Genomic DNA, 17,330 nt, shown 5'->3' with positions numbered 1-17,330 from the left:
TCATTCAACCTTGTACATTTCCTATACAAGTGAGAAGCACAACTGTAACACACTGCAGACTGGGACTGACTTAATAATAAATCAGGGATAGTTTTTATTTTATATTTGGTGGCACAGTTATATATCTATATATACAGTAAAACACGGATAAGTTGCAGTCGGCAGGACCAAATGAAATATTAGATTTTTCCGATGATTTGACTCTATGTTTCTATGAACGAAAAAATTGTGCATCGAGGACTGACCCTATTTTCATTGGTTGTTTACCAGATACATGTTTCATAGCATGGCGTCACACTAATGAATAAGTAACAGAAAAATAAAAACATTTTGTTATTTTATACGCTAACAATATCTTTTATTTAAATAAACAGTTATAAGTACGAATATTAAACAAAAGGTGAGAAACACTCGTCATTGAATTGCAGCACACACATTGATACGCACCCACTCTCATACCACAGGCACCTGTATCTGGAAAGTGTAAATAACACAAGCAAAAATCGAGTCCACAATAGCATCAATTATTAGAGGACTGGATTTTTGCCTGTGATGTTGATGTTCCAGATAAAGGTGCCTGTGCTCATACACATAACTTAGTGAAATCAATACCTGAAGTGACACAAACATTGTACTCACATTTACATCCTGAAGAGTAATAAGTCACACCAACAAAACTTTAAAATAAAATTTAATCAATACCTACTCATGGACATTCTACATTGATATAGCATCGAGAGCACTGAGGTGGGTTATGAAAAAGTGATGGCTGCAGCAGGTACAGCACCGTAAAAATATAACTGTAAATTAGAGTTAGATCAAACTTGCACTTTGTATATGTACATGTATATCCAGTAAATGTATTTAAAATCATAAACAAATATGTCAACTACAAACTAATATTTTCATTTATCTGCATTAGCATGGTAGTTATAGCTTGTTTTTTCACTTTTCTGGTTTTTGGCGATAAAAAAGAAACTAAACACAGTAGATTTACAATTAACAGACAATAGTGTATTTTGTTACAAGTTTGGTTGTCTAGTTCTGTAAAGATTCTGTCACCTGTTCCTCTGTGTAAATGAAGGAATTCATGTTCCATCTAAAATTACAATAGAGTTCATTAGGCTAAGACAGATACGACTGACCAATCACACTCAGTCATTCCAACCAAAACAAGGAAAATTTTTTACCTAAGACAAGGTGATGCCTAAATGTTTGACACAAAAAAACAATGGACACAAGCACAGTATTTGTTTCTATAGTGTTCTGTGTTTAATCTACTAAGATAAAGAAGAGAAAAAATCGGGACCAAAACATTCAACTTATCTGATGTATTCAATTAAAGCATATTCAACACAAGTGAGTTTTACTCTATGTACACTGTTGATATATATAATCCAGGGTTAAGCTCCATCTTTAAGACATGAATGTTTACAACAACTTAATAATTGGTCATCTTTTATACTTATAACTGGCCAGAGATGATGATTTTGCTATGATACAACCTGATAAGAATACACAGTGAGGATATATTAAATACAACACTTTTGGACTTTGAAGATGCCAAAAAATTAATCAGAATGGTTACCATATGCATTTTCCACAGAAACGTGAAATTGCTCTATCATTATTTATAGGACGTAATGATTTGAGGACATATTAAAAAATAACTTGACCATGTAGAAGCAACACTGGTATAGAAGCTGCACGCCCAATTTCCAATGAAAAAGGCTGCGACTTATAATCCAGAAAGTATGGTATATGGTACTGACAATATAGAAAGCCTGACTCCATGACATCTAGGGTATACAAGATCCTGTTCCTGGGGCTGTTTATCACAGTAAATATGGCTGGTATATATGGTACCTAACAGGATACAAACCCTGATTCTTTGATATATTACATATGAGGTTTGTACCATACCAGAAACACAGTATCAATGAAAACACACAGCTGGAACTCTTCCACAATACATTCATTACAAATAAAAAGTTTCAGCTTAACAATCCAGTCTCTTTTACTTCATTTAAACTAAAGGCTATTTTAACATGGTTATCATTTCACCTGACACCTCACCACAGGTATTTCATTAAAATGTATCTGGTAGGTCCTCCTGTTACCTGAATACTTTCATCTGAACATTTTCATACTTGTAGGCAATAGGTGTCCATGTTTAGGAGGTAGCACTGTATTGTGTCATTATCTGGGGGGCTTGAAATTTGTGCAGAACTTCCGTAAGAGATGAATTGTTCGTATACATAGAATTTCATAATTCTTCTGACAAGAGATTTAAGAAAATCTTGTTTTTCTTTTTCTAAGTCCAAAAATGGCATTATTTTGTTATAGAATAATGTGATATCCAAGCATAATGGACACTAGACTCTTTCTGTATTGGACCAATAGATTACCTATATAATGATTTTACCTGCATCTACATGTATCTACATATGTACCTCCATTTCTTGTCTCACGTTGATGTTAATACTAGCCTGAATGATTCATCAACAGCATATCTTACATCACACACAGTAACATCTGTATAGTAAGGTAAGATTATACAACATACAGATCTATATTTACATTAACTCCATATACAGAAAAGTTGGGAGTCCCAATCCATTTAATTTCACACTCTTAACTGATTGATAAAGCCACAAGTGTACTCTCTGTCTAGACACCACAAGCTGTGATTATTACTTACACAAAATCACAACAAAATGCTCAAGGACTGCAATTCTACAAGCTGTATTCCAAATCTAAGATACATCATGATATTTTTGAAAGAGACTCATCTCTCATTCCAAACATTTTATACACTCCAGAATTCTTATCGTATTTTTGACAGATATATATTTCGAACAGAAACTCACTATTTCCAGTGAAATAAACATTTTTTTAAATTTTGAAATAATATTATTTTGGTTTTTTTTTTGTTTTTTTTGTTTTTTTACATGGTTTAACATTCAGCTGTATAAGCTTGGGTCATATGAGGATGGACAGTAACCAAAATTGGAAAGTATCAAAAGTTAAGTTTCATTAATGTCAAACTTGGATTCTAGTACTGCACCACCTGATTTGATAAAAAAATTCTTCTAACACATGTGTCAGAAAAGAAAGTGTAGAGTTTTTTTTGAAGTATGGTACCAAACAAAATATCTTCAAGTCATAAAATTATATTTTTCTCACGGTGCCTAAAGGTTTATTTATCTGAATCAGCCACTGTTTACATTTCATGCCCCATACATGAAATTGATACAGGTTTGTAAAATGTCACTACTTAAGCTTTGGGCTATAGATGTCATATTTAATGCTACAGGTGATGTCTCAAGACCAAGAACAAAGGAAAATGTACTAAAAACAAATGTACAGTACAATATTTTCTAGTATTCAGTCTTACCACGATCCCTGTGTAAAAACTGCATGTTTAAATCCTATAAAAGGAACTGCATGTATAAATTTTTGTTGATGGTACATTTTCTTTTTCAAATTCAATGTAGATTTTGAAAACATTTCCTCAGTTTCAGAACAGAAATATTTATCAATAGTTTGCCATACCAAAAGCTGTGAGAAATGGTCTACTAGTATTCTATTGAAGAGAGAATATCTTTTTTTATTTAATGTTATGGACATATACATTTGTAAAATTTCAGAATAAAAATCTTTATCCATTTTGTCCCTCAAAAGCAGTAAGAACTGGCCCACCCTAAGAGCATTTTCTAACATAAATCAAAATAATTTTTGAACAATGAAAGATAATGCCTGTTATGAATATATATATCGCATATTCTATCTCCAACTTCTCCAAAGCTGTTTTACATAAATTCACTAAACCATGAATTATTGAACAGAAAGATAACATTTATGTGTATATGATACACAGTAGATGTACAGGTGTTTAAATGTGTCTTTAGATCATACATAACATCCAATAGGAATTTTAGACACTAGAAGGAATAAGTCCACGCAGGTGCATGACCCCTATATGTTCTTTTCTGGGAGTCGAACCCTATTTGTATGAAGTCTTATATATCTGGCATGATGTTATATAATTAACACTATAAAAAAGAATTCACTTTTATGATATTTAGAAATAAACCTGTTTGGACTTCATTTATCACACATTAACATTATAAATATTGGTTCATACGAAAGTGTGATTTGTGTGTGATGACAATTAAGAAAAAGTTAATTCCTTCAGTATTACTAGATGATATGTTTTAAGATTTTTTAAGGGGGAATAAGTCAATCACAAATAAACAATAAGTCAAGTAGCATGTACCCTTAAGTTGAAATGATAAAGTGCAGCTTTTACAAGCGATTTAACAGTTTTAGATTAGTTTAAGATAAGTGAATGTTTAACAACAAGATATCAGATATCCAGTTGATAATATCAATGTCAGACCCCTATTATGTTGGTATTTATAAAAAGATTTGTGTAGCATTAAGTTTGTAGTTTGATTCTCACTCACTGTAACAGTAGAACTACATGCATGTCAACATGAATCATTTTCTCTCTGTATGGGTCTATGGAAAACACTACAGCGCAGAACATGTATTTAGAACAGACTTGTTGAGTCTCTCAGTACCTCAGTCAATAACAAAATTGCTAGGTAGTTTGTACTTTTACTCCCTAAAAATTTTCAATTCCTTCAGCAATTCTCTGACCATTCTCAATCTCTCCAACACTACCATACATGCACTCTTGGCAGGCAAAAAAACGGTTCAAATCACATTAAAGCCACCCCACCCAGCAACAAGCAAATGAATAAATTTCTACTGCTATGTACAAATCTTTTATATGTAATACATACATTTTGCCTGTCATACATTTAGATATCAGTAGATCTGACAGGTGTGTATATGTCCCTCCTATAGGTATCTCAGGAGTATTAAATGTGAGCTGTCTATAAACCAAAGCTCCGTCAAAGTATGGGTAAATGCACATTCATGATATCTTACGATTTAGTTCATGGAGTATCAAAATTTTAATGCCCATTGACATATATAATGGATATTACCTTTAAATGTCTCTCTACCATATGGCTTTGACATATACATGCAGTCAATCATTCAAAAGCATGAACAGAATCTAGTCAGATGGAACATTAAATTGCCACATCAGGAAAAGTTTACATCAATTAGGGGTCAGATGTCAAAACATTAGGCCAAATTAAAAAATATTTTGTATTACTGGTTTGCTTCAGAACAGTTATCTCCCCTCCCAATTGTGTTTCATTTTGACGATATTCTCAAACACCGACCCTGAAAAGTCTTTCACAATTTGTGATCCAAAATAGATGTATACTTTTCTTTCTAATAACAAAAATAAGAGGATTCTAAAATATTACATTAATTTCAATAACATAAGCTCTTGCTTCATAATATCTGCCTTCTACCATTTTCAAATCTTTTAATTTCTAAAAAACAAACCCTCAATATTTGATGCATTTCAAGTTTATTTCTGCTAATATTAAATACATAGAAGATGCTGTGTATAATTACACAGGATCCTTAATGATATAAATCACAAGTCCTGCAGAATGTGAGCCAGAATGTCATAATTAAAGTAATTAATTTATCCAATAAATTAATTTCATATCAATATGTCATGGTGATACATCAGAAAACATGACATTATTAATTTACCTAAACAGATAATAACAATAACTTTTAAGTTTACAGGATCAAAATTCTGTCACATTGATATTACATGTCAAAAAAGATCTTTTTTAACTTGATTTGTTTCCACAACCATTAGGTAACTAGGTAAATGACATATTATAGTGAATTAGATACAAGCTGGTTGAAATTATCCATTATTGTAATTTATACAAACATGCTTTATCAGCTTTTTTATTATTAACTAGTAATGAACATTGTTTCATAATATTTTCTAATCATATCATTTTTTTGATAATTCTTAAGGAGGTGATGATGATTTTTCATAGCTTGATATCCACTCAATGAAATTAGATCCAATTATCATGTTTACTGAACAATATATCAAAATAAAACTATTAACAAAGATCAATATATATTGGACAACAGAAGAGACTTTGAAGATTTTATTTTTGCGAGCCTTGGCAAGCTAAAATTAAAGCTTTGGGACAAGTTTCATTACATATCATACAAAATGAAAAAAAATCAAGATACTTTTATTACATACCGATAACTCAGGGAGATTCCATTTTTACAGGTTTTAATGTAAAAATGTGGAGGACAAAATAAAAAGAAGGCATCCATTTTAAATTCATGCTGTAACACCATTGTTCATATGATATCATAATTGATTTCAGAGTGCAAGTGGTGCAGTCAATGGAAAACACTCCAGGGTATATAACATTAGTGACATATAAAAAAGATATTACATGGGTGAATTCACTATAGAACTGATGGATTATATGTGATATAAAAGAATAACTAATTTTCAATTTTGGAAATACTTGCAAAAGGGTCATTTCAAAAAACTCTGGTCATTTCTGTACAGTCCTCATGTGATTAATTTCATCAACAAATTCAAATACAATTTTTTAAAAGGTACAAAACCCTTTTTTCTGATGAAATATACTTTAAGGTTTTGGTTCAGCGATATTTAAGTACAGAAAGATTTCAACTGATTTCTTCAGTACCAGTAGTTTATATACACACCTAAATTATCGTACCGTGGTGATCAGACTCAAATTTCATGACGGACTAAAAACTGTCTTACAGCTTATGCAGAACCATGAAGTGAAATGTGGTATCTACACCTTAACGAGTATATTTCATGTTACCTATACATCACTACCTATTGTCTCAGGTAGAACACAGGTGAGTATAATCCTCTGACACTGGAAGATTTTTACAGGTAGTAGACAAGGTAGAGTACACTGCTACCACCTGTAACAATATCACTAACGGTTATAGGGTTATAGTATTCCTGTTACATAGCTGGTATTAGTACAGGTGAAAACACTGACCACAACTGACCATTAGTACACAGGTGTATTATACACCTGTACAAAATAACCTGGACATAAAACTATGATTAACATCTAATCATCGGTGGTACACAGGTACCTTTGGCAAAAGTTTACATAAAAAAAACGCTATAGTACTAGAAATATGAAGAAATGAAAAAAGTAACAATTAACACCATACTTAATCTGTGTTTACAGGCCACAAGCTGAAAGATTCGTAGAAGTAAGGACATATAGCGGAATCAAAAGAGACTGTGTAAACAAGGGGTTATTTCAGGAGAAATATTTATCCACCAATACCCAATAAAAAGTAAATACCAACCTCCCACTAACTGAATAATATATACAGGTATATTTGTCAGGTGAAGGTCAAGTGTTGTGATTGACATCTCACATCACACCAACCTCTCCAAGTGACTCTCCACTGTGTCTCTGTTTACCTGTACTAGACACACCTGTCTGTTATGTGGTGAGATGGTTGGTGGCTAAAGTTAATCAACCAAGCCTCTTTTAACTACCTGGAGAAATCTTAAAAGACATCTGCAGCTATCAACAGTCAGCTTTCGATTCACACTTCATAGTAACAATGAATAAGTGTAACTGTATGACCTTCAATCATGGAATTTAGCAAGTTTGAAGTCACTGAATGACAATCCAGCTCTACAAGATACATACAAATAAATGAACACTCATAAAACAATGAAGAAATTGCCAAAAAAAAGAGATTATTATGAAGTCTTCAAATTCTGGAAATTAATAACTCTATCCTAAGTACAAAAGTAACCTTAATCACCAACTGTACACAGCTGCAACTAGTTGCGGCACTGAACCATAACCAATTATGCAGAGAGGTAGAGTGGATATCTTTATTCATATCTCACGTCATTTTGATGTGTTATCAACTGTGCTGTCTAATACTCTCTCAATAACCATGACCATGTAACATGTCACTAGTTACAATGCAGCATGAACAGATGCTGTGTGGTCTAGATCTGAAAGTCAAGAACATTGAAGCAAAAAGGGCCTGCAATGCACTCTTGATTAACTTTGCTGAAATCGCTTTATCTAAACAGAATGAAAAGTATTTTGAATATTTATACCTATTTCCTCTATTAGACTCTGTCCCTCTATCTTAAGTGGGGCAAAATGTGCCATCTTTTAAAAACCTGACTTGAATAGTGAGTAGATATTTCCCTTTTTCACCATCCCTCTGGCTTCCAAGGGCCAAGACCCATCTTTATACTTCCTTGGTTTTCTTTTATCAAAAAATACCAAATTTAAATGAATAATCATCCATCACTACAAGAAGAAATTTTAAACTATTTCCCCCTTTTAGGCCACATCGTTCAGGCCACAAAAGCCAAAAACCCATGACTCACTGAAAACTGTTTTTTTCTTCTCCACAGGATGCTTCAGACAAAATAAGGACAAAATCCCAAGAGCTACATAGTCCATTAAAAATTGTTTCTCTTTATCCAAAGATGCTTCAGACCAAATTGGGACAGAATTATAGCATTCCTACAGAAGAAGAAGGACATCGAAGAATTTACTTCATATCTTATATAAGGCACCATCCCTCCTGCACCTGGGGACCCCAGGCCCACAGTTTTTGCAACACTGAATTTCCTCCACCAAAAAATACTTTTAACTAAATTTGATGAAAACATGATAATTCCAACATGAGAATAAGTATTTATTCAAAGGCAAAACTATTTAAACAAACTTGGCTCCTCTTTCCCTTACAATGCTTCTGACCAAATTTGGTCCAAATCTGTTCAGATCTTCATTACCAATTACAAAAAAAAATTAACTTTCCAGGATATGGCATAGACTCACTAGTCCCTGGGACTGTGTGAGCTAATAAACTTGAAAGTTACAGAATTCATCAAGGTTTATACAATCATTCTATATCAATACTTCTTTTCCTCTGTATAAGAAAAAACAACATTCAAATAGTTCTTTAAGATACCGACTGGACATTGTCTTTCCTCCCAACATAAAGATAAGTGCTGCTGGCTTGATGCTGCCAATTTAGTTTCTTATGTATAGACTGCAGAAGGAATCCCAATCCCTATCCAAAATACTGATCCAAATGGACTTTATAATGGAAATATATTCATGTATCATTTTAAATAAAGGTGAAATGAAACAAAAAGTCAGTAGCGTTACTGTATCTTATCTAAATTTGTATAAAATGATGCTATTCCTTTGTGTGTTTTTTATACAATAATAGGAAGTCAAAACATCTAAATGTAAGTGTTACTGATGAATGTAAATATGCCTGCGGGCAACATTGAACAAGGATTGTGAGCAAAACCTTGGGGGAAATTGCTAAGTAATTGTGTGTGTCGAATACTACACTGGGGTCATGAAAGTGATCATTTTTGAAATATAAACCTAATGAAACACTTGCAATATATGTTTCTTGGATTTTTTTTTTGGTGGGGTGGGGTGGGGAGGGGATTGGGGTTGCAGTAATTCTTTGCTTTCACAGCAATCATACATTGTACATCACTTTTAGTCTTAGTGTTACTCACACTTACTGTAGAGAGGAAGCATCATAATAAGATATCCTACACTTGCAAATGATGTTGAACAGAATTTATCTGCTTGGATTTGAATTTTCCAGCCATAATATGTCAAACACATGTAGATCTGTTGTTTCTTAAACAGACAGGTAGGTCCCAGATGCAGTTTCCTGCCTCTTATTATGAATTATAATTAGCCCTTTGCTATTAGAAACAATCATATGCATCTTATAAGATATGATAAAGTAATTGAATAACATCATAATTGTTCAAAACACAATTGTTATGGTATATATGAAATCCCATCAAAGGATTAAAGCAGAGAAAATTCTGAGTTATATTTCTGATTCCTGGGAAAAGTGGATGGTATTTTCTTATCTTATATAGTACATTCTGATACTAAATTTCAAAGAGATTTCAGCCAAAAAAAAATGGTAAAAATCCAAAAAATATCAATCAAGAATGTCAGACCAAATACCATACTCTGTAATTATCATTATCCCTTGTGATACATATTTCCTAGCACTTCTCCAAACATTAGATCACAATATACATGATCTATTCACTTTTATAAAGTGTCTCAATAGTCAAATTGTGGCTGGACATATAATGCATGTGTATCTTATTAAAACGATATAAATATTTATATATGACACTTAAATCATTTTATATTTTTATTATCATTAATATTCTATGCCTTTAGTAAATTGTAATCTTACAATCATACATGTAGTCTGTAATATATCTGAAATACTACATTCAATGCCTGGTTGATGACGAAGTATTGTCTAAGATACAAGATAAACACAGATTAAAGAAATCATGCATGTGCTTCCAAGAAATAAAACCTGTTGATGGAAATACCAAAGTTGTTTGAGATTAACAAACTTTTGGATAATTATAAATAATTGTAATAAATGTTTGGTCAACATTAGACTCCATATCAAACATACAAAAATATGTGGGGAAGGGGTGGGTGGATTAAAATGGAAATATTTAAAAGACAAGTTGTTCTGAAGAAGCACCAAAATGCATCATAGAGCTTACAGAATTTAAGAATATCAATTAAACTCAATGTCATAAAAGTTTAGAAAAAAGTAGTTATATGATACCTACATATACATCAAAATTTTAAAAATTAACGAATGAAACTATATTCGTATAAATAAACTTTCTTATTCCTAATCCATGAATATAAGAACTAGAGAAGGAACTGGACAGAAACTTAATACAGTGTTCCAACTAGAAATGATACCAAATCTGTTGATGATCAAATCTTACCTGAAACACTGTTACTGTAAAAGATTAGTCAAATCTGTTGAGATATTTATTTCCTAAGTTTTATTCTTGCTATGACGGTACGACCTTCCACCAATAAATTTCTGTCTTGGTGTCAAAATGTTTCACATTTTCATTCCTCAAATCACTTGGAAACCTAACAAATCATTCACGTGATGCTGTTATTATCTCTTGCCAGTCAATTTGTCCTGATAGGAAATACTTCAATTTAATTAACGGAAACATGACATTTATAACATACCAAAGTGATAATAAAGTAAAACAAAAGTGACACTGGATTTAACTGGCAAGAAAACCGAACAAATATTCAGACTAATTCCATCATGTCTCCTGTAGTAATCTGCCCCTCCTTTTCACCCACCTGCCGAGCGGCACCTGTGAAACACACCCATTCAAAAACAAATTTCACGCTCAACAACATCAAGAAATTAGATTATAAGACTTAAAATGTTTCAGTTACAATAATACTTACGGATAGATCTATCGTAAAGTCTGAAGCGTCCAATAACATAACCGTACACGTAATTGCATTCTTCTTTTTGATGGGTGCTTGTTCCCCGAGCTTCTGCCGTCTGCCAGTTCGGCGGCGGCTGAGGAATCGGAAAAATCTCGACATTTTTGCGGACAAATGCCAAACCGATTACACTATAAAAGCTTCTACATCATCCTGAATATGTTAACAGTCCAGCAGGCGTTGTTGTACACCCTTTCTTTTAACCATTTTGAAATGTGACTCATACGACAGGTTAGATTTTTGTGCAGTGTTGTCTTCCTGTTTTGCCCTCGGATATGTCCGGATGTTACCGAAGGTGATAAATCGGCGACTTCCGGTTTAATTAACAGGTGCTCGTCCGGTAAGACGATATACAGAATAGGGCAGGATCGAACAGGATCGGGCACAAGTGTTGTTTATGGATTTATTTTCACTATCAATATTCAGATTTGAAACGGTATGAATAATATTTACCGAAAAAGAGTATTTTATATACATGAGTGCTTTGGTCGCACAAAACTTAAAAGATTACTTACAGAATCGGACAGAATACATTTATTTTGTTTTGATGTGACCGATAAGAAATCATGGGTTTGCTTTAACTGAAAATTGCAAAAGTATTGCAGAATTATTAATCAATAATACTTATTATTATGGCAGAATCTGACGGGCTATGTGCAGAATCCATCATAATGACGGTGAAGTGTTGATGTTGTTTTTAAGAGGTCATTTCTATAACATTATACTGTAGGTTACTTGAACCAGGGACGTATGTGTTATAAACATCTCTGGTTTAAACAAAAATGTAAAAAGCAAAAAATTGTACAACGTCATTAAACAAAAATGTAAAAAGCAGAAAATTGTACAAAGTCATGCAGGGACGAAAGAAGATTTGCATGATCTAGCAGGCGTGTAATGTGCAGAATCTATAAATATTATGATGGCGTTATCGGCGGGTTATGTGCTATTGTTACCTTTCCTCAAAACATCTTGCATTGGAAACAGCAACGTTTTATGTTATATTTGTTTTTCCATTGTTAAAAGAACAATAGCGAGAAAGTATAGGTAAAACTTTGTCAAATTCAGTCTCTCCATAATCATAATATCTTATGTCAACTTTTACTGAATATCATATATTTTGTTTAAGATAATATATAAAAAAAATGTTGCAACGGATACTATATAAAAGTCAGAGTTTCTGTATAACAGACTACTAGAAATATATGAATTAGTTTCAGCATTATGTAGTGCGTGTCTGTATACCGTCTGTATACTAATAAACACATGTAGAAAGGTTTCACATGTCATCTTGAGTTTTGATGATATATACATTTTTATTTTTGGAAAAGGGTTTTCGAAAAGTTGCACAACTTAACTTGTTTTAAATTCCGTTTCTATCGGAAGACGATGAATGTTTACATAGATACAGAGTCAACGAACCTGAACGACTTGGAAATATTGATAAAAATGCGTACGTGTTTGCACTTTACAATGTAAAAGTTGGATTGCGAATTATTTTTTGAGATATTGCCCTTCTGGACTAAAGCCCTGCACATTATGATCATCATATCATTTTTTAACCTTTATATATATTATATATACATACATGAATCACCAACATTGTAACGTCCTGCGTCCCGGTTCTGGTCATAACCTGACTGAGCCTGCCCGATCATATCAACAGTCTTTCGGTCTTGTACAATATAAATTGTGAAGTGAATATATGTCTTATTAAAAGGACTTGTTAATTGCAGTTGCATATGCTTTACAAATGTTTTGGTAAAATTTCATTTTACAAGAATATAGGTTATATGGAAATCGATAAAATGTATCCAGGTGTAAACAACCAGTGATAAGGGGAGTAACTCTTACAATGACAAAGAACAAGAAAAGACTGATACTATTGTGGAAATAATATTTACTTGTGTTTGTAAATAAAGCAGATACTAAGCACTATAAAGCAGAAATTAATTACAATTGAATATGATAACATATGAATTATATTATTTGATTAATGTTTTAAATTCATTGCAAACATTTATTAATAATAATCGTTCATGAAGTCAACTTTAGTCATAAAAAAGTTAAGAAAATTAAAAATTCTCAAATTAAAAACCATTTATCATAACAAGGGTTTACTTTATAGATATATATCTGATATTAACTTCATCTTACATGAAATCAAACATTTAGATTACTTTATAGCAGACAGATATACAGACAGAAAATTTTCAATTAATATGAACTCTGAGTTTGTTTCACCATCCTATATAAAATATAGATATTAAGATTTGCCTTTATCTGAGGGTGTAGGATCTGCTCGAAGTTCCTTTATCTGAGGGTGTAGGATCTGCTCGAAGTGCCTTTATCTGAGGATGTAGGATCTGCTCGAAGTTCCTTTGTCTGAGGGTGTAGGATCTGCTCGAAGTTCCTTTATCTGAGGGTGTAGGATCTGTTCGAAGTTCCTTTATCTGAGGGTGTAGGATCTGCTCGAAGTGGCTTTATCTGATGGTGTAGGATCTGCTCGAAGTGCCTTTATCTGAGGGTGTAGGATCTGCTCGAAGTGGCTTTATCTGAGGGTGTAGGATCTGCTCGAATTGCCTTTATCTGAAGGTTTAGGATCTGCTCGAAGTGCCTTTATCTGAGGGGATAGGATTCGCTCGAAGTTCATTTATCTGAGGGTGTAGGATCTGCGCGAACTGCCTTTATCTGAAGATTTAGGATCTGCTCGAAGTGCCTTTTTCTGAGGGTGTAGGATCTGCTCGAAGTGCCTTTATCTGAGGGTGTAGGATCTGCTCGAAGTGCCTTTATCTGAGGGTGTAGGATCTGTTCGAAGTGCCTTTTTATGAGGGTATAAGGTCTGCTCGAATTATCACTGTATGAGGATGTAGGATCTGCTCGAAGCGCCTTTATCTGAAGGCTTAGGATCTGCTCGAAGTGGCTTTATCTGAGGGTGTAGGATCTGCTCGAAGTTCCTTTATCTGAAGGTTTAGGATCTGCTCAAAGTGCCTTTATCTGAGGGGGTAGGATTCGCTCGAAGTGCCTTTTATATGAGGATGTAGGGTCTGCTCGTAGTGCCTCTATATGATGGTGTAGGACCTGCTTACAGTACCTCTATATGACGGTGTAGGGTCTGCTCGCAGTACCTCTATATGAGGGTGTACGGTCTACTCGCAGTACCTCTATATGAGGGGGTAGGATCTGATCACAGTGCCTTATATGAAAGTGTAGGGTCTGTTCGCAGTGGCTCTATATGATGGTGTAAGGTCTGCTCGCAGTGCCTCTATATGATGGTGTAAGGTCTGCTCGCAGTGGCTCTATATGATGGTGTAGGACCTGCTTACAGTACCTCTATATGACGGTGTAGGGACTGCTCGCAGTACATCTATATGAGGGTGTAGGGTCTGCTCGCAGTGCCTCTATATGAAGGTGTAGGGTCTGCTCGCAGTGCCTCTATATGATGGTGTAGGGTCTGCTCGCAGTGCCTCTATTTGATGGTGTAGGGTCTGCTCGCAGTGCCTCTATTTGATGGTGTAGGGTCTGCTCGCAGTACCTCTATATGAAGGTGTAGGATTTGCTTGCCTTTATCCGATGATGGTTGTGGTGATATGATATTGTCATAATAATTGATTATCGGAAGTGATGATAAAGGAATCTGCTTAAGTCTGGACAGTGTTTCTCCAATGAGTATTGTAGATGTCTTTTTTCAAATGCATTACCCAGAATGGCTGACGTAAATCACACATAGTTACAGATAAAATAGTTATATATATATAAAAAGGGAAATATATAGGGCTTTGATATAACACCATGGATTCGGAAAAGGTACATGTGTACTTTTTAAAATCTCTTTTGGGTGTAAAGAAAAATGTTAATAATTCTATGGTGTATTTCGAGTGATGTCGCTTTCCTTATGTTCAGCGAAAGGTTACTATTGTAAAGTATTGGCTACAACTATTGAAGACAGATACTTGTATGTTAAGAGCTTGTTATTATGAATTAGTTGATCTTGATACCAAGAAGCCGAATTGTAAGGCAAATTGGATGTTTCATTTGAAACAAGATTTATTTAGATTTGGTTTTGGTGATGTATGGTTGGCACAAGGTGTTTCAAATAAAAAATATTTTGTATTGATATATAAACAACGTATACAGGATATATTTTGTTACACAATTGTACCTCAACAAACCACTAACTATGAAAATAGATATATTTTGTTACACAATTGTAATATTTCTCAAAGAATATGCACTTTGTACGACAGTAATGAAATAGAAGATGAAATTCATCTTTTTTACTATGTCCATCTTATTCAGAATTACGTATCTTATACATCAAGCCTTACTTATATCGCCGGTCATCTGTATTCAAAATTATTCAACTATTATCTAGTAATAATATAAAAACTCTCAGGAATTTTGGCAGGTTTTTTATTCATGTTACGGCAAAGAGAAAAGAATTAATAAATACTTAGATAATTTTTACATATGATATTCGAGGTAATTTTGAGCAATTGTTAATTAATCTATACATTTTCATTTGTCAAAAGTAACACTTCCGAGTACTGGTGCTTCAGCACACCGCTCCGTTTAAAATTTGCTTGATATCTATGCATACTTATGAATTTTCTGTCTTAATCTTATTGGTTACAGCTAATGTTCTCCGCCACCTTGTGTAAATATAAATGTTATTATTTGTATGTGTATTGTCAACCATATATGCTGTTGCATACGGAATGAAATAAAATTGAATTGAGAGTATGTATACTCCAAGTGCCAATATTTTTTAACAACAGGATTGTGTTGTTTTAGGAAACAATGACATATAAGCTGTCCTTTTGTTACCGGGATTATTACCTGAGAGTTATCTGTGTTTCTAACAATCTTCACATGATGTTAAACTACATAAAGAAAATAAAACCATTTAAGGTAATCCTTACAATTAAATCCAATGCATATCATAATCATATGATTAAAGACGTGAATATTTCATTTTGAAGGGAAAATGATCAAACATTACAGTTAAATAGCATGATAATGTTGTAGGATTCTGATGATGAAAACTATTGAATTGGGAGTGTGAACTGAAATTATGTGCCATTTTCACCAAAAAAAATGACACAACTAATATTTAATTCAGGTTTGTAAACAGTTATCTCAATGTGTTGGAACATTACTATACTTGCTAGTCAGAGGCCTACATTTGGAGATTTATACATAACACTGCTTTCATTTCACATTGAAGTTGTCAAAACAATCGCTTTGTTAAAAATTTGGTAAGACTTTGGCGGAGATTCATGTAATAGTTTCAACTAACAAATGACACAAAACAATTAGTATCTAAATAATTTTTTAAGTTATATATTTGTAACGATGAAATGTTAGATTTACTGTTCAGAGGCATACGTTTTGGAACTTTTATCTACAAAACGATATATCAATATTTTTCTGAAATTCCGCAATATAATCTATAGTTAAAAATCGTTCAGGTAAGAAATTAAATCAAAATATAACAATACACATCACAACATGACTTCTATTCTTATCTACGGTGCTTTCGATTCAAAGTTTAAAGATTTTATCCACACACACACACACACACACACCCTCACCCACCCACCCACACACACAAACACGCACGCACGCACGCGCGCACACACACACACACACACACACACACACACACACACACACACACACACACACACACACACACACACACACACACACACACACACACACACACACACACACACACACACACACACACACACACACACACACACACACACACACACACACACACACACACGGGGACTCTAATGTAAACAAACAAGATGATCGCTCAACACTCACCTACACAGCACATTCTTTAAAGTACTTTATTTGATTTTGGCTTTGAATACGTTCATTTTTCATCTGTCGTGATATATAAACTCATCAAAGAAAATAATGTCAACAAATTCTTATTCTTAACTGGGGAAAATATGAACTAAAGAAAAAATAAATTGAGACTCCATATCCTTGGTCAATCCAAGGGAATAATGTCAT

At 33.4% G+C, this 17,330-nt stretch overlaps 1 protein-coding gene across 2 annotated transcripts in view; it reads right to left on the bottom strand.

Moving 5' to 3' along the window:
* Nucleotides 1-11,487, bottom strand: part of LOC132547196 (band 4.1-like protein 5) — a 50,795-nt gene extending 39,308 nt beyond the window's left edge. For both annotated transcript variants that reach the window (XM_060210956.1, XM_060210957.1), the window contains exon 1: nucleotides 11,259-11,487. In XM_060210956.1, the coding sequence (XP_060066939.1) occupies nucleotides 11,259-11,402 (144 nt within the window). In that variant the 5' untranslated portion in view covers nucleotides 11,403-11,487. The remainder of the gene's footprint in view (nucleotides 1-11,258) is intronic.
* Nucleotides 11,488-17,330: the final 5,843 nt, after the last annotated feature.

This window comes from Ylistrum balloti, unplaced genomic scaffold (assembly GCF_031769215.1).
Source record: "Ylistrum balloti isolate Yb309-2 unplaced genomic scaffold, AGI_CSIRO_Ybal_v1 Utg369938, whole genome shotgun sequence".
Lineage (NCBI taxonomy): Eukaryota > Metazoa > Mollusca > Bivalvia > Pectinida > Pectinidae > Ylistrum > Ylistrum balloti.
The sequence above is the reverse complement of the archived record's forward strand: the minus strand, read 5'-3'. Positions and strand labels throughout refer to the sequence as shown.